General features: G+C 45.9%; 2 protein-coding genes across 2 annotated transcripts; both read right to left on the bottom strand.

Annotated features, from left to right (window-relative positions):
• Nucleotides 1-2481: 2481 nt before the first annotated feature.
• On the bottom strand, nucleotides 2482-3525 carry LOC119283496 (ribosomal protein S4, mitochondrial-like). Its single transcript, XM_037563022.1, has one exon. It carries the CDS (start codon nucleotides 3334-3336, stop codon nucleotides 2482-2484), a length of 855 nt encoding a protein of 284 aa, XP_037418919.1. The 5' UTR covers nucleotides 3337-3525.
• Nucleotides 3526-5253: 1728 nt separating this feature from the next.
• LOC119285751 (sodium/hydrogen exchanger 2-like) lies at nucleotides 5254-10443 on the bottom strand. The gene is made up of 13 exons (XM_037565083.1): nucleotides 10006-10443; nucleotides 9805-9923; nucleotides 9145-9242; nucleotides 9006-9065; nucleotides 8650-8891; nucleotides 8521-8567; nucleotides 8331-8397; nucleotides 8134-8234; nucleotides 7932-8039; nucleotides 7699-7837; nucleotides 7553-7615; nucleotides 6074-6157; nucleotides 5254-5933 (listed from the first exon to the last, which is right to left on the bottom strand). The coding sequence occupies exons 1-13, from the start codon at nucleotides 10156-10158 to the stop codon at nucleotides 5589-5591; spliced, it is 1626 nt and encodes a 541-aa protein (XP_037420980.1). The 5' UTR covers nucleotides 10159-10443; the 3' UTR covers nucleotides 5254-5588.
• Between the last annotated feature and the right edge of the window lie 7816 nt (nucleotides 10444-18259).

An 18259-nucleotide genomic window follows, 5' to 3' on the forward strand; every position in this document is an offset into this window, starting at 1 on the left:
CGTCCGACCGAATCACTCGTTTATGGCTCTGATTCCAAGTCAGGGTTTAAAACAGCGGTGACCCAGCTAGTTGAAATTTTTTTACTTGGAACAGCAGACATGAGAGCCAGCTACAGAGACAGCTAATGATATCAAAGTTGACGAAACAAGAGAGTTTCATTCAATTCTTTTCAGAGTGTACGCCTATGATCAATAGTTCCTTATGTAAAGGATCTTTCCCTTCTCATATTCTATTCGAGAGTTCTCAGTATTTAGCAAAGCTGTTCCTATCTAACGGATAAAAACTGGATCAAATGACAAAGACATTGTTTGTGGAGAAAGAGGTGGCTTTTCCCGGATGAAATGAAACATTTGATTTGTGTAACAGGAGAAAGATTTCCCACTCCTTAGCCATAAAGATATGTGGCCATGAAAAAGGGAGGGGATTCAGTGGAACAGGATTGGCCGGGCGGTAGAGTCATGGAAACACTTGTTGATTCCTATTTTGGACCCTAGCTCCATGGAACAGTATGCTACTGCGGAAACATGGAAGAATTGCAATCTTAGATCAAAACACTATGTCTGGAAAGCTTGATAAGGGTCAGTTACTTGTACATTTGATTAGTATGAGCCACTCACATCGTTTTTTAAGGATAGGTGGGAGTAGGACCCTACAATAAAGAGCAGATAGCCCACATGAATCATGGGAATAACAATACGAGGCCTTTGACGAGTAAAGGAGAAATGCAAGATTTTGATCCGCGATTTTAACAAGTAGTTCGTGCTTCGTCGGCAGGGGAGACTATAGGCCATGAAAACCCACCCCTGGTATCTCCACCTGTGGATTGAGAGTCAAAAAGTGTGAATTTCGTATGTCCCGCTGGCACACGATTTCGATTACTTTTCTTGTTTCCCGTTTCGGAGATCCGATAATGGAATGCTAAATCGATATCTGGGGTCGAGCCAAAGTACTTATCCTCCCGTCTATAAATCAATGACCAATAAAAGACCAAAGTGGTGATAAATCAAGGGGCGGACAGGAGCAGCATCGTAGCTAGGAACAGGTGCTGCACCGTAGCTAGTAGGAAGAAGTACAGCATAGCTACATTCCCCATAGGGTTGGCGCCCCTCTTCTCCAATACAAATTGAATCATAGCAAGGGCTAAGCTATCTTAAAACCACCTTCAGCCTTAGATTTCTAAGTTCTGTTTCCACCATTACTAGTGTTTCCTTGCTTTTCATAATAGAAAAAGATCAACTAAACTAAACCAGAGATTGTCGTAGAGATTGGCAGGACTGGGTATTATTCTGGGCGACGAAATGGATGGAATTTCTTGAAACATAACTCACTTCACTTATAATCGAATTTGGAAAAGGGAGACTAGCTGCTGCAATAAATCAAGAAGAAAGCAGGCGCAAAAGAGAAGCTCAATGAGAGAGATTCTAGACCGGTCATGGTCGGGGCTGATCGATCGCTCCTTAAAAGGGAGTTAACTGCTTCGAACCATACATGAAACTTGTCTCATAGAGTGAGCTAGCCCCAGATAGCGAAGGATAGCTATTGACTTATTGGGAAACCCGCCTCCAATACATGCTTATCCCAGACCCCCTATTCCTTCATTTTAGGTTTTCATGGCCAATTCAATAACATAGTCCGCACACCTCTTTTCAATTCTCTAGAGATAGTTGTCATTTATCTCTTCTTCCGGGTACCTCCTATTTGGTTGGAAGTTTCCTGCTCCAGTTGGGAAAGCAAGGGCCCTAGTTTCGTTATTGAGTCTCGTTATGGTCGAATATGAATGAATCCTGGAATGGAATAAAAACATGAGTAAAATGCATCGTAGTCCCTCAATCGAACAGTCAACTAGTTCATATCTAACCTTATGTATTCTTTTCCCGCACCTTAGCTTCAAATAATTGAATGAATGAGTGCTATTTCAGAGTTCAAGTTTAGGTATTAGCTCGCTACAGTTTAGTCAGTAGTTATGTCCCTTTGTTCGGTGAACTAGTTATGGATATAAGCATTAGAATGAGAGTGGCTACGTACTCGGATTACTTGACTTGCTTTCCTGTTTCCGAATCCCTTCTTGCATACAATCCTAATTCACAATCCGATTCTTGCTCGATTCTATAATGAAAAACAGACCTTGTGCCATGGATTTGATGAAGCTTGAAAGGACTCCCCTTGTTCGAAGCCAAAGATAAGAAGCATACGGGTGACAACCCCAATCCTTATATATCAATCCAATTACCGGAGGAACGAAGAGCTAAGTTTGCCTGACGCCCGAAAACAACTTGTTTGTTTTGGTGGAAGAGGAAGAAATAGAGAAAGATCGCCGCTTTTCATACGCTAATTCGTGATTCAAAGTAGAGCGAGTGAGGGAGCTATACCCGGGACTCAATCAACATATGCCAAGTGTTCCGTAATCTATGGGCAGCACTCCGTAGGAATGTTATAGTCTAGGCATGTCGTAGTAGTCATTAGACAGAAAGAGGAGAAACTTAACGTATCTCTACGAAAGGACTTATTGTTCGAGTAGGAAGATTTCGGTTTTTCTCCTTCCCTCTTTTCAATAAGAAGAAGTATTTGAAATGAAACAAATTCCTCTTCATTCTGTTGTGCTCAGCGAAGGAACTGCCTAAGCATACTTTTGCGGATCCAAACTTCTTTGTTCTTTCAAAGTCTTCTTCTTGCATATAAGAATGCAACTTTTGCAATTCCTTGGATTTGAGTAGTAAGCGGCATCCCCTCTGAGTTGTGAGTAAGCGGAACCATTCTTTTTTTGTTCTTCTCCAGATTCTGGCCGGTAGGAATTTGCCTCTTCTTTTTCCAACTGATATGGCCGATAGGAATTTGCCTATGATTTTTCCAACTGATATGTCGATATAGAAAGATCTCCTTATTTCAAAACTGCGGGTTCTCGCGTCATTTTCTTTAAAAGATATTAGATCATCGTGGGAAACTTTCAAATGAGTAATGGTTACAAGTCCATTATTCAAACAAACCCTTCGATGACTTATCGGCTGCCTTGCTTGAGGAAGAGTGTCACTAAAATGGAGACGAACCGGAATCACGTCCGATCTTGTTTCTTGATTGAGTAAAAAAGGGATATATGAAGTTCGTTCTCTTCCTCTGTGCATCTCCCTTATGGGTAAATCCCCACAATAAAGAGACAACTTTCGTGTAGTTTGTGATTTGATGTTACTGTTTAGATTTTCTCTCCGAGAAAGATTTCTTTTAATGGATCTCCTCTTGTTCCTCAATCTTCGGAGAATACGGCGTTGGATTAGAGAAAGTTCTCTGTTCCGAACATTTCCTGGAAGTAGACGACACGTTTTAAATCTTAATGCTGGCATGGCATATTTCGTTGAATCAGTCTTTTTCGCCACATCGCGTATAAAGGGAATCGAACCCAACTCTTCCACGAACCCCCCACGAATGGCCCTCCCTTAATTCAATGAACTATGAGAATTCCTTTTTTCGTTTTTTTTCTTTTCAGTTCTCATAAGTCCTTGATATACTAGCAGAAACTCAATACTTGACCTACTGCGTCACAGTGCTCAGGTAAAGTGGCAGTGGTTGAAAGCGAGCGGAAACGTCAGTGTTTTCTGTGCGTTACGATAGTAGTGGTGAAATAAAATCCAATTCAAATATCTCAACGTAAAAGGAAAATCGTTTCACTTTGAAAGGAAAACTAGCTATATGAGATCGAAATCACTCTATCTACGATATTCATTGCACCATGATTGAAGGACAATGAGGGGCAGGTTATATTCCCTTTCTTCTGATCGATTGAGGAATCGCTGATAATGACACCATGTCTGTAGCATCTACTGCTATTGCAAGGCCCGAAGCACATGGGAGAATGTTCTTTTTTTCTGGATCGAATTAGCAAAAGCAAGCAAGCGTGTGATGTGGCGAGGAAGCCTAAAAGAAGCCTTTGGGAGGCAGTGTGGTGACGCCCTGTTTGGCGCGTGCGAATTAACTAATCTAATGATATATTGGTAACTGCCTGTGGGTCCGCACACCACTCCTTATGTTCAGCTAAAAAGCCTTCCAGGTCGAATTTATTAAGAAATAATCAAAGATTAGAATGCCAATGTGAATTTAGGTTCAAAAGGATCAATAGCACATGACGAAGTTCAAGTGTCTTCTCTTCAAGAGAATAGAGCATAATTGTAGGATTATATGGATATCAGTGCTTTTATTCAATTCCCGAGGCACTCTTCAACAATTGAGGAGATTCCCGAGGCTGTCTTAGTGCTATCGTCAGGGTCACCAGCCTATTGTACCCCTTATTCTGGCTTAGCCTTGCTTAAACAGAAGAGGCTTGGTTAGCATCCTTTCTATCAGGTGCTGTTCTTTGCTACCAACAATTCTTTAAGTACGCGGTGAAGTAAATAATAATGCACTTGCTGACAGTAGAACCCCCAAGAAATATCACAGTATAGGCCGATATTTTTGTGCAATGTCATTTACAAGCTATGCTCCAAAGTCTTGGCAAATAGGCAATGGGATCATTTCCGAGGACTTATTAAATAGGGGTGCTTTTTCTACGAATATAATCAATTTCATAATGCTATCCGCTTTGATGAAGCAAATCAGATGACGGCAATCTACGCCTCGAAAAGGAGAAGTGGTTGGGTGGAAAAGAGCTGGGTGCACATGTACGACAAGCCGCCGCCGTAATGACGTGTATGTCACCCTAATTGACAATGATGGCATATGGATATATATGCCCCATGACAAAAAGTAATTTGAGGCATCTACATTTATTTTTTCTCCTCAATGCAAGCTATCACTAGTGGGCCTCATTAAGAAATAAAAAATAAAGATATTAGTACATATGCATCTCTTCTTTTCGCTCCAACTTTTTCAGCTTTTGTTATCGGATCATACTTTTTCTCTTCAAGCACCCGCCTTCTGGAAAGGATCCCGCTTCCCTATCCGAACCTACTTTACGTCATATCCGATCCTACATGACATGCGAGGCATCACCTTGAGGCTATGCATTGTACATGACCTTATACGGTCGAGCGACGCCTAGCGTCAGCCATGCCATTTTCAAAAAGAATACAAATATATTTGAAAGTTTCAAAAAGTATCAAAAAAAGTCGTACAAATATATATACATGTTCTTCAACTATGTGTAAGATTTCCTTAACTAATGGGATTATTTGAGGACTAATAGAAAAACACAAATATCTGGTCCAAATACAACAGAGAAAGCCCATTTTAATCTATGTATTTGTCCTTTTTGTGTACATCACATCTGAGTATACTACAAATATATGATTATGTGTTTTTTTCAGAATATTTTAGGCATGGAAATAGTATTTTCACTGAAAAAAGTAAAGACCTCCCTCAAGCTCAGCCTCCAGGTGCACTTTACGGGCGAATACTCCTTTATAATGTGCAGTGACTAGTGAGATATACACAACTCTATGCAGGTCAGCTAAAAAAACTGTATGCAGGTCAGGAAATTAGCCTAAATGAGCAGCTACGAAGAACCGTTCTACCTCAGATTTACAGCAATTACACTCACCGTAGCTAATTTACAAAACTTCTTTTCCTGTCAGATAATCCCCTTCCTCTTCTGTGCAGTCCTCTAGTTCTCACTTCCATGGGCTAGTAATGGTACATTGCTTTCGGTGGGAGATCCAGGGACAAATGGGACGAAGCCTCGACCTCCGAACACCGGCCGCATGAAGGCGTTGTCAAACTTGCGCCAGTAGTGGTGGACTGACCGTGTTGGACTCGCCAGGAGCATCCGGAGACTCGTCGGGCGGCGTATGCTCACAGCATTCTCGAGATCCGTCTCAGGCCCATTCCCGGGCAGCTGTTCAAGGAAGGACTTCGGGCTGGATGGCTCAGAAAGGGCACTCACTTCCCTAGTGAGGTGCCTCGCTGGAATCAGGAGTCTGATCAATGGCTTAGTCAGTAGCCCAAAGACCTGATGAAACGTAAAAGATGTGATAATATGAGTAATTGTCTGGAGATTGGCTTCCATATTATGTGGTTGTTCATATTAGAGATTTTGTTGCCCTGAATGGAAGGATGTATGGCATTATTTAAGAGGAAGAGGAAACTTACAATTGTGCTGAAAAGAACAATAATTATTGTACTGGTGATCATGATAGCATTGCTAGGGAGCTGAGTGTGCCCTGATTTTGCAAACTGCAAGTGATAAAATGACTAGTTAGACAAAGCACGAATGCAAACAACATGAAGATACATAAGCAAAAATCCAGCCTTTTCCTGGAGCAGTTTCATTTGCAAATAGACCAGCTACATGGGCACGCACACCCTAATTGAGATATCATATTACAATGGTAACGGATATATTAATATTTCTTTCTAAAAAAGAGTGACAAAAAGATATATGCTTACTATCATTTTCTTTAACCACATGTTTTCAATTTTTGGCAGGATATTTTTTATTGTAATTTTTTGAAATGGGGGGAAATAACACATTCTTGATTTGTTGATGACTCCTTTTAAATCAGAATGATTTTTTGGATAGGTGATTTATTTTAAAAAGATAACGAATCCAATATTGTGGAGGATATCCCGTCCTCATTGTGAGATGTCCTACACATAATATCTTCTTCAGATCTTTAACTATAGTTAAGCTCCATCACATGTCACAACTAAATACGTCAACTATACTGACAAAACAAGAAGGTAGGTTGTGCTTGTATAACAGGTTTTGGGTTATCGATACAGGGCTACTATGCAGGTAGTGCTATTTTACAAACGTCCATCAGTAGGGAGTGAATGTAGAAGATATTCCGGCCTTGAATTCACCTTTTTGCTTCAGACATGCTAAGTTCAGGCATGGGAAGTTGAATTGTCCAATCCCATGTTTGGTGTGTGGTGGGAATAGTAAAGGCAATTTGAGAGAAAATAACTTCCCACATGAATTAACGGGGACGAGGCTGGGAAGAGATACGTGGGAATTGACCTCCTTAATTCTCTCTTTCCCCATCCCACCTCAATTCCCTTGCCCTCCAATCAAACAATGGATTATATGTCACCTACCCCTTAAATTCCTATTCCCTACCTCTAATATCCCCCAACCAAACAGGCTATAATGGGTATTCCAGGCTGATAGATGCAGTCAAGCAGGACACGTTCAATTTTTCCAAAAGTACGTAAATTATGCAACTCCCTACTATGATTTTTCATGAAATTTGTTCACCAATGATGGTTGAAGTGTACCGGTGGAAGGTATATAAACAAAGTTCGGCACGCAAATTGCATATTCACAATGATGTGTTTTCACAAATTTTAAGTCGACAAATTTGGTATATCTGTTCTTAATGACAGAATTCTAATAAAGAATGAGGTGTTACATTAGCATATACTCCCTCCGTTCCATAATTCTTGTCGTGGTTTTAGTTCAAATGTGAACTAAAACCACAACAAGAATTGTGGAATGAACCAAAACCACGACAAGAATTATGGAACGGAGGGAGTACTTATTAAGTATGATAAAACACTGAGACTAGAAAACTCGATCATGCATTACACCCAAAGCACATATGGAATAGATCAGACACAATATTTTACCTTATTGTAGGCCAATGCAATTGACACGGCACCTCTCATGAGACCCGCCCACCAAATAATAACCTGAATAACCCACATCAAGTAAGTAACAGGAGTATTCTTGAAAGGACATAACATAAATAAGATGTTTCTAATATGACACTCACTTGCTGCCTAATAGAGATCTTCTCCCCTGGAGTTGTTTTGGTCAAATTGGAGAGATAAGATAGTGGGAAAACAAATGCAGCTCTTGCAACCAGTACCAACGCCACAATAATGGAGCTCAAGCCAATAGATTTCATTGGGCTGCATAGCAAAATGTGTTACAAAACAAAACTGTCTGGATGTGAACAACAAATATGTTACTACAGACATGGAAAGAAGCAGATAGAGAACATACCTATATGTTTCACTAACAATCTTCCACTTCTCTATATCCAATGCATCCATGCCAACATAGAGAAAGAGAAACGTCTCAGAGATGAATGACAACGTGGCGAAGGCATGCCTGTTGTGCATAGAATGACATAAGCATCAGCGAAGTTCAGATGTCAAATGATGGATTCACATGTATTTCTGATACAAACAATGCAGATACTTACTTGGTTGTGACCCTGGAACTCTCTGTTACATTGTGCCAGGTATAGTGTGACATTACAATACCACAGAAGAAAACCGTGAGAATACCACTCAAATCAAGCAACTGCAACACAAAGCAACCAGTCAATATCAATTAGAGCTAGCTGATAGTGACAGATTGTGTAGTATCTATGTGAAGTTAGTAGTGCAGGGTGCTTACTTCAGCCAGCATGTAAGATAAATAAGCCATGAGCATCATAATAGCAACTTCACGATCAGTGGAGTGCCTGGAAAAAATGCCAAATTAGAGGAACAAACCATAAAAGCATATTAGAAAATCTGAAATTGTATTGAGATTGGTGACACAGGTATCATATCAAGCACACAATTCAATGTGTCCAAGTACCAACCTGCCAAAGTACAGTTTCTTGATGACATAAGCACTGAGAAGTCCACTCTGCAGTAACACGACAAATTCAGTGAGACGGCAGAACTTGACAAGTTAACAAAGCCAAAGGTGGAACCAGGACAGAACTTACAGCTACTCCAAGAAAGGTGCTGGCGCCGAATAGATAGAGGAAATTTCCAATGAACTGTAAGAATTTGAGGCTACTGAAATTTCCAAGATCAAAGTTCTGGATTGCATTGAACAACACAACTGATGTCGCATCATTAACAACACCTTCACCAAACACCAAACTGTACAAGAAGGGTGTCTCATCTTGGTTTAACACCTGCAAGGTGCAAACAGAGTCCGTTGCCGAGAATATTGCCCCAAGTGCTGAAAAAGCGAACGTGCAGAAAGAGTCAAAAGCAAGAAGAGCAGACACGCAATGGAAATTCTTCTTATACTTAGGTTAATGGAAAAGTTTATACTCCAGGTTAAAGAACTGACCGAGGTAGTCTCCAAGCTCAAGGGAGCCTATGTTCAGCCTTGATATTAGCCCCATCGCACCTGTGATAGATTGGGCCAGTGAGACAGATGAGCAACAAAGCAACATGCTGAGTGAAATTTTAAGAGGGAGAGAACCTACCAAGGGATATTATACTGAAGGAGATCAAGGTCCCAACTACAGCAAACAATGTAATAGTCATGAAGTTGCGGAAGAATTGTTTCTTCTTCACTTGGAACCTGGTCAGGGATAGGGGAAAAGAGTAGTGTGAGTCATGCAACTGTTAGGCTCCTTAAGCAAAACTTGCAGTTAATATCTAATATAACTACTATCAGCCTTCCTTGTTACTCTAAAAGATATAGCCACATTCAGTTATTAGAGAGTACGATTTATGCATTAGATAGTTTCACTGTTTTTGAGTCGAACGACTGTCGCAACTAATTGTCGACTAGTCGATGAGTCATAAAAAAAATTCAAGACTCAACAACGTGTCGCAACTGCAGGGTCGACTATTCAAGAGTCGCTACCCAAGACCGACTAGTCGACTCGAAAACCTTGGGTAGTTTCCATCATCTTAACCTAGAAAACCAAATTTTGCAATAAAAGAGGAATCGATAATATGGGACACTCCTAAAATCAGAACAGTTATGTTAGGCTCCAGCATGGAGCACAGCAAATCAGTGACCCTATTCATTAATTTCAATTTCTTTCAAGAGAAGGATTCTCATGAATGATACACAAGAGAAAGCAGCGCAAGACTAGTGCATAAATACTGTAGTAATTTGCATAAGAAGAACATACCCTGCATTGAAAATGATGGGTGGGAGCAGATAGATGAAGAACAAATCCTCGCTGAAGACCATTAAGCGCGAGTTTTTCCCGCTGGACGCGAAGAGGATGACCGTGCCGGCGCCCAGCCCCTGCAGACCCACGCGCGCAAGGATCAAATCAAGCAACCACAACAAACACACACAGAGATGCAGAGGAGCAGACGGTACTGACAAGCAAGAGCGCGGTGGTGGACTCGTTCATCCAGCGATTCTCCTCGAGGAGGTGGCCGACGATGATGCAGATGCACATGAGCGCGACGAACAACCCCACCGCCATGATGGAGCCGTAATCCGCCGGCGGGTCGCCCAGCCCCAGCCCCATCATCCCGCCCTCCGGGCACCGAAATCAATCTCAATCTATGGAAACCAAATTGAGCCCCCCACGCCTGCCTTGTGTTACGCGACAAGAGAAGACAAGAGAGGAGCGAGACGAGCGGCGCAGAGGCAGAGGTCGGCCGGCGGGTCTGGGGAAAGGTGGCGCCTTCGCGGCCAAGGCAGGTGGAGGAGAGAAAGAAAGATCCGTGGAAAGCTACGGCGCGAGGAAACAGGGAGGGGATCCAGGAAGTTGGTTTGGGGATTTTTATGGGCCGTCTCTCGGTGGCGCCACGTGCGGCCAACGAACTCCTTCTGTTTTCCTCTTCTGTTTGTTGGAGCACGAAGAGGAACACGGAACGATTTCATTAGCTTGTCTTTTTTTTCCTTCTTCTATCTAATAAATAATCGCCTTTTTCAATTTGATTTGAAGTGACGGTGGCGCGAGGGTGGCGTCGGCCCACCAAGGAGCGGGCTGTCCACACCACAGATGAGAATGAGCGAGTCCTCTCGTTGGGGGCCACCTCGGATGACCCGAAGGCTCCAGGCTCCAGCTCCTGCCTACCTGCAGGGACCCACCGTGGGGAGCTCCTAACCGGCGCCTTAAGCGCCGGTTCAGCAAGCTGGCACTTGCACGCCGCACCTCATGGGCCGGCCCACCACACGCTGTAGAAGAAAAAATGTCTCGTGAATAAAACACGCAAAAAACTGCCGGTACCGTCACTCGAACTCATGCCTTGAAACTACAAAGGAGGAACCATTCCGCTAACCACTACAACAAGGAACCCCTAGTTAGTACAAATGAACGCGAAGTGTATAAGAACCAATAAATTAGCGCTATTTATTGGATTTCCTAATTATTTTAAAAACACTTATTGAACTTGAAAAAAGATCATTAAACTTGAAAAAAAGTTCACCAAATTTGAAAATGCTCATCAAATTTGTAAAAAGTTCATCATTTTACTTAAAGTTCATCAAATTTGTAGAAATGTTCGTCCATTTTTTAAAAAGTGTTCATCAATTTCGGAAAAAGTTCAACAAAATTTGAAAATAGTTCATTGGATTTGCAAAAAAGTTCATCGATTTTGAAAAAAGTTCACGAATTCAAAAAAGGTTCACAAAAAAAGTTCATAGGATTTGCAAGAAGTTTATGGATTTTGAAAAAAGTTCACGAATTCAAAAAAGGTTCACAAAAAAAGTTCATCAAATTTGAGAAACGTTCATAGGATTTGCAAACAGTTTATGGATTTTGAAAAAAGTTCACGAATTCAAAAAAGGTTCACAAAAAAAAGTTCATCAAATTTGAGAAAATGTTCAACGGATTTGCAAATTTTTTATCGATTTTGAAAAAGGTTCACGAATTCAAAAAAGGTTCACAAAACAATGTTCCCGAAATCAAAAAAGGTTCACAAAATAGAAAAAAGAACAAACAGAAGAAAACCGGCAAAAAAAGAAAGAAAAGAAAACAGGTTCACGTTCTTTATTTGAAGAACTGTGAAAGATGCTCTCAATCACCAAAGCTTGTTGTCCCCGGTGGTTACTGCGCACGTAAAGAGATTGTGGGGTGAAGGGTTCGAATCCTCCCCCGCACACCTTTTTTTGAAAGAATTTAGAGTAGAAAAAAAAGGTAAGACGGGCCAGCCCAGTGCGGACGGAGGGGTGTGCGCCCGATTGCACAAAGAACTATATCGGGCGCAGAGAGCGCCGTTTAGGAAATGCCCCCACCGTGGTGGTGACCTTTTTGCATATTCAAAGTTTTAGATTGCTAGCCAGGCCTGCCGCCTCGTATCGTGGTGGTGACTTGTTCGGGATTCTTCTTTCTCTGTATGGTTTTTGGTTGCCAGCGCATCCGTGGAGAATTTCTTTTTTCTCTGATTGATTTTTGGTTGCCAATGCACTTACAAAGGATTTCTTCTTTTTCTAGGTGGTTTTTGGTTGCCGGCGCATCCATGGAGGATTTCTTCTTCCTCTTGGTGGTTTTTGGTTGCCAGTGCATCCACAGAGGATTTCTTCTTTCTCTTGATGGTTTTTGGTTGCCAGCGCATTCATAGAGGATTTGCAAGTGCTGTGCGTCGCCACGGGAATTCGCCTACAGTTACAATAATAAATTGGAAAAACATCACGACGATGTATGAAGCCAAATCTTGATTTTAGTAGTACTAGCGAATGCTTCGAGCGGGGTGGTTAGCAAGGCCATCTCAAGAGCAGCCGATCCCTTTGTGCGTCGCCGCTGGTTCCCTCTCCCTTCGCAAGGCGCTCCGACGGCGGGAGAAAGAGGAAACCTCGGACATGTGCGTCCGGTGTGTTCTCGGTAGGGTTAGGATTGATGGAGCCGCTACTGAGGCTGTCGTCGCGGCGGCACGTCTGAATAAGTTCCTCCGGGCTTCGTTCGCTCTCAGACGGGGCTCTAGCCTTCGTTTAGGAGCTAGCGGAGTGGGGGATCCCCGGATCTTGTTGAGTTCGCGGGCTATGGTATCTGGAGGTCGATCGGCACTGGCCGGTTTGGTCCTCGGATGGGTAGTGGTTGTATTGAGGCGAATATTCTTCTTCCTCGTTGGTACGATTTCCTGTTGTGTTTCTTCATCCTTCTTTGTGCGGCTGCTGGAGGGATGTCCTGTTTTTTTCGAGCGGTTGGCTCGGCGGCTGCGCCGGAATCGGATCCTAGTTCTCTTCCATCTAGAAGGGACACATATAGCGGTACCCAAAGCTACAAATAGCGAAGGCTGGTGCAGGCGTGTTGGATGCACATGTGTGTCCTTGTCTTTTTTGCGCCGGAGCGAATAAATGGGGGAGCAGCATGGCAATGATTATGGCGTAGTTGAAGATGAGGACCTGCATGAGTCTGGATGCAGATTACTATGTTGCATGGGTCTCCTCGCAAAGTTTAGGGATGATGACACAAAGAAGGTCTTCATGTTTTGCTGGTTGTTTGAAGGTGTTCTTTGTTATTCTGATTGTTTATGCATGTGTTAGGGTGTGCTTGTTTGGGTTAAGAACTTTGTATTATGTCGTGATTTGAATACAATCATACTTTCTCAAAAAAAATCTTGATTTTTAGTGAAAATCTAGAAACTTAGCCTGTTGCATTGTTGGTTCTACAACAAACGGCATCCACTCAACCATCACATTTGGACCATATGTACGGTAGGCTTGTGATTACCACCATAATTATTTTCAAAAATTCCTCGCGGTCCACCGTGCCCTGCGCTCACGCCGCGCGTCACTCCGGCCGCGGCGGCCACCTCTCCTCTCCTTCCTTTGTGCACGTACTCAAGCCGCTCCCGCGCCATGGCCTCGAGTCCGAGATCGGTGACCTCCATCTTCAGGCCATCTGGTGAGCGACCGGTGGTCTCGGGGTTGGGGATCTCCTCGGAGTCGGAGGGCTCGAAGGTCCGCGGCCCGCGAGCGGAGGTGGAGACGCAGCCTGTTCCCGCGCCACCTTCGGCGCCATGGGTGCAGCCGCCCCCCTCAAAGAAGGAGCTTGGGAGGAAGCGCCATGCCATGGGTGAGCAGAGCAGTGATCCGGGACGCGCGTCGGGCAGGCCGGCGATGTCGCCGGAGATGAGGGACAAGTGCTTCCGTTGCTTGGAGAAGGGACACTTCCGGGTCGACTGCATCAACGAGATCGTCTGCTTCCGCTGCGGGCTGCCCGGGCATGGCTCCAAGGACTGCAAGAGGCCCCGTAGCCCGTCTTCGGTGGATGAGCTGAGGTGCGACGCGGTGGCCAAGGTGGCTCACCGTGCCATCCCGGTGCCCCTCGCAGCGGCGCGCGGCGCGCCGCCGGTTGCTCCACCGCCCCCTCCCCCCAGCAGCGCACGAGCCAGGACGCGCACCTGGTGTGGCCACCGCTGGCGCCGCCGCGGTTGCAGACTGTCATCGATGCCGAGGAAGACCCCACAGAGATCTGCATCGTGCGTCGTTCACAAACGGTGGAAGATCTTGAGCGCCGCCTCCAGTTCACCATGGTGGCGTACGTCGGTGGGGCGAGGCGTGAGATCCCTGCAGAGCGCGTTCTTGAAGTTCTAGCTGGCAAGCTGGACATCCCGCCCGACCTGGTGTCCGTCCATCTCCATCGACCGGAAGACTTCTTGGTAGTTTTTGCTTCTGTGGAGTTGAGGAACAGAGTTTCTGCATGTTCGATAGTGGAGTTTGAAGGAGACAGGTTGTTTTTCCGGCCGTGGAACCGCCAGTCACAAGCAGTGCACGCCATGTTCGGGTTTAAGGTCTGGCTCGAGATTGAGGGCATCCCTCCCCACGCCTGGGACAGATCGGTGGTGGAAGAGCTGTTGGGTTCGTCTTGCAAAGTGGATTCGGTCGTGCCAGAAACCTGCTCTCGCATGGACTTGTCCTCGTTCAAGCTGTTGGCGTGGACTGCTCACCCTCAGGGCATCCCCACGCTGCGGTGGCTCGCCGTGCCGGAGCCTGGAGAGGAGGTGCCTCCTGCGCTGCTGCAGTACAAGACGTTGATTCATCTCGATGCCGTCAAGGATTTGCGCGAAGCGGGAGAGCCATGGTTTCTTGGCGGCTCGTCGGGCAGCGGGCAGAGGGGTCTTCCTGACGATGACGATTTTGGTGGCCCGGATCACCGCACCGTCCGGCCGCCGTGGAGATTTGGTGTGCGCGACAACCGTGCCGGCGATTTTGGCTTCGTCGCCGGTGGCTCCGGTGCCGGGGCCGTGCTCCTAACGGCCGGGGCACGTGGGCGGCGAGCGCTGATTGGAGGTTGCCACCGATGGGCCCTGCTGACCCTGTCATCCAGGGGGCCCCGCGCGTGACGATAAGGGATAGGATCACCAGAAGACCGTCAACTTTTGACCGTTTGACCACTTCGGCGGGACCCATGGGAGCATCTCGGGCCATCCCGAGGCATGTTTCAAATCCCTCGTGCAGCAACCTGGCGGTGCAAGTTGTCTCGGAGGCCGCGGTTTTGCAATCCCCTATCACAAGGCAGGAAAACTTGGCAATGACTGTAGTGACTGAAACTGTGTGGGTGGCGACAAGCGCGACAAGGGAGGACCCACCTGTCCCAGTTGCAATCGGGGCCGCTGCAACACAGGTGGGGACAATTCTTAGGACTGCGGTGGAGAGGACAAACACGGCGACCGAGATGGCTTTGGTGATCGCGCTGCCTACTGGTGAGAGGGAATAGGAGGTTGAGTCACCAATCAGCGACAAGGCAGAGGCGGAAGCCACGAGAAAAGAGACACCTGCCACAGCTACAGACAAATCTGTTGAGCCTGGGGGGATCGAGGTACCAATGATTGCCCCCATTATTGATTCGGCGTGCATCAAGGAGGGCAGGGGGTGCGTGGGCGTCCAGCCACGTGTTGCTACATGCACGAAGGAGGCTCAAGGCGACCCGGTGGGAGTGCTGCTGGCACCGGATGTGGTGGGGCCGGGCGATTGGCTGTCCCAATGAGAGGTTGCTGCATGATTGCACACATGCACCGACTGATGGGTTTCATGCAGACCGCGACAAAGGACAGCACACGTCCCCCCCCCCCCATCGAGACTACTATTGCTGAGGAGCAGTTTTCTGCATCCGTGCAACAGGGGCAGGACAGGCAAGTTGCGATTGTGGCTACTGAGTTAAGCAGTAAGAGAGGAGGCACGACGGAGAACTTAAATGGTCAAGATGCAGTGGCATTCGACAAGCTAAAGACCTTTTGTGCCAACATAGTGAAGAAGCTCGCGCCGCCATTGCTGAAAGAGGTTCAGGCGTCGACACTCCGACCCGATGCTGAACCATTCACCCCGAAGCGCATGACTCGCGCAGCAAAGCGCATCGGCGCAGCTAGCACTGGTCCGGCCAAGCCTAAACCTGCAGAAAATGTGCTCCTAAAGACGTTGGGTCTAGTCCCGGAGGATATGGTGCCAGATGAGGAGGCAGTGCAAGAGCTCAGGTTGTTGTTCGACTCCCCGCTCAGAGAGCAGCATGTTCGGGTGATTGCTGCGCTATTTGGCAAGACCTTGCCGTCGGCTGCAGAGTTGGAAGGTAGATAGGGCAGAGCAATCGCTGCGGTCTAAGCAGTGGACGCGTGGTGCCGGTGCTGGTGGTGGACTTACTTTAGATGGAATACAACCCCGAAATCCTTAGTTGGAACGTGCGTGGCCTAAACAATCCGGCGAAGAGAAAGGCGGTGAAGGACTTTGTTGCCACGGTGAAAGTTAACCTTGTGTGCTTCCAGGAGACTAAGTTAGATGTAATCGATCACTTTATGCTAATTGAGGACCTAGGCCGGTCTTTTGACGGCTTTGTGTATTTGCCGGCGGTGGAAACTCGTGGTGGGATTCTTCTGGCGTGGGATACCACCATCCTCTCGGTGGACAATGTGCAGTATGACACTAACTTTCTGATGGCTCTCATGCATGCTAAGGATGGTTCCACTTGGTGGATCACTGCGGTGTATGCCCCTCAAGGTGACGGGCCTAAAACCCAGTTCTTGCTGGAGCTGGCCAATCGGCGATCACTTTGCCCTGGCCCGTGGCTCATTATGGGTGATTTTAACATGATATTGCACACGTGTGAGAAGAACAATACCAATATCAACAGGGCGATGATGTCCAAGTTCAGGAGTTTCGTCGATGATCATGAACTAAAGGAGCTCTACATGCATGGCTGCATGTACACCTGGTCGAATGAGAGAGATTCACCGACTATGACTAAGATAGACAGAATTCTAGTGTCGGTTGATTGGGATCTGGGTCACCCGGACAAGCTGCTTCAAGCGCTTTCTTTGAGTGTCTCGGATCACGCGCCCTTGCATCTAACTACTAGCATGCATTTCTGCCCTAAGAAGAGATTCAGATTTGAACTCTACTGGACTAAGTTAGAGGGCTTTGATGATGCGATCAAAGATTCTTAGGTGTGCGACGAGACGATCGTTGATCCGTTTAAAAGATTGGATACCCTGTTTCGTAATGCGGCGGTTTACCTCCAAGCCTCGGGCCAGCGCCGTACTGGGAACATTAAGGTCTTGATGTCCATTGCAAACTGGGTAATCTTCAGACTAGATCAGGTGCAGGAATTCAGGAGGTTAACCTTGGCCGAGCTATGGCTGCGAAGATCGCTCAAGCTAGCACTGCTGGGTTTAGCTTCGTTGGAAAGGACCATCGAGAGGCAACGATCTAGAATCAGGTGGCTGCGGGAAGGAGATGCCAACACAAAACTTTTTCAACTGGCAGCTAATGGCAGGCGCTCTAAGAAATTCATTCGATATATTGAGCATGAGTCGGTGATTGTAACGGATCACCAGAGGAAGGAACAGATCTTCTTCGATTCCTTCCAAAATTTGCTGGGTGTGGCACATCACAGGGAGCACTCTTTAGATATGGAAGCCCTTGATATGGAAGCTGCTGATCTCACACAACTAGAAGAGATTTTCATGGAGGAGGAAGTTTGGAAGGTCATTAAGGACATCCCCCCGGACCGTGCACCGGGACCTAACGGCTTTATTGGCGCATTTTACCAGAAGGCATGGGCGGTGATCAAGCCGGATATCATGGCGGTGATGCTCAAGCTTTATGTGGGAGATAGCAGGGGATTTGGCAAGCTCAACAAGGCACACATAGTGCTTATTCCCAAAATGGCGGATGCCAAAACGGTTGGAGATTTTCGACCCATTAGTCTACCTCACAGCTTCTCCAAGCTATTCACCAAAGTGCTTGCTACTAGAGCACGAGCAAGGATGCCTGAGATTGTCAGCGTTAACCAATCGGCGTTCATCAAAGGTCGATGCATCCATGATAACTACTTGTTAGTGCGGCAGGTGGCACGCAAAGTTTTCAAAAGCAAGGAGCATGGACTGTTTCTCAAGCTCGACATCTCTCGCGCGTTTGATTCGCTCTCCTGGCCTTTCCTCTTCGAAGTCATGAGAGCTAAAGGCTTTGGACCTCGCTGGCTACATTGGGTAGCCACAATTCTTGCCACATCCAATACCAATGTTATAGTCAATGGTGTACCTGGACGCACCATCTATCATGCTCAGGGGCTGCGACAAGGAGACCCAATCTCCCCGCTTCTATTCGTGGTGGCCATGGATGCACTCTCGAAACTCTTTGTCAAAGCCTCTACGACGGGAGTCATTAGCAACTTGCATGGAATAACACCTACC

Source organism: Triticum dicoccoides, chromosome 4A (assembly GCF_002162155.2).
Source record: "Triticum dicoccoides isolate Atlit2015 ecotype Zavitan chromosome 4A, WEW_v2.0, whole genome shotgun sequence".
NCBI lineage: Eukaryota > Viridiplantae > Streptophyta > Magnoliopsida > Poales > Poaceae > Triticum > Triticum dicoccoides.

Excerpts from the sequence above, each read along its gene's own strand:
- LOC119283496 (XM_037563022.1), bottom strand. The coding sequence starts at position 3,336 with ATGCCAGCATTAAGATTTAAAACGTGTCGTCTACTTCCAGGAAATGTT.
- LOC119285751 (XM_037565083.1), bottom strand. The coding sequence starts at position 10,158 with ATGATGGGGCTGGGGCTGGGCGACCCGCCGGCGGATTACGGCTCCATC. Across the intron at positions 8,892-9,005 it reads TGAGCTTGGAGACTACCTCG|CACTTGGGGCAATATTCTCG; the intron begins GTCAGTTCTTTA and ends TCGCTTTTTCAG. Across the intron at positions 8,568-8,649 it reads GCACCTTTCTTGGAGTAGCT|AGTGGACTTCTCAGTGCTTA; the intron begins GTAAGTTCTGTC and ends GTGTTACTGCAG.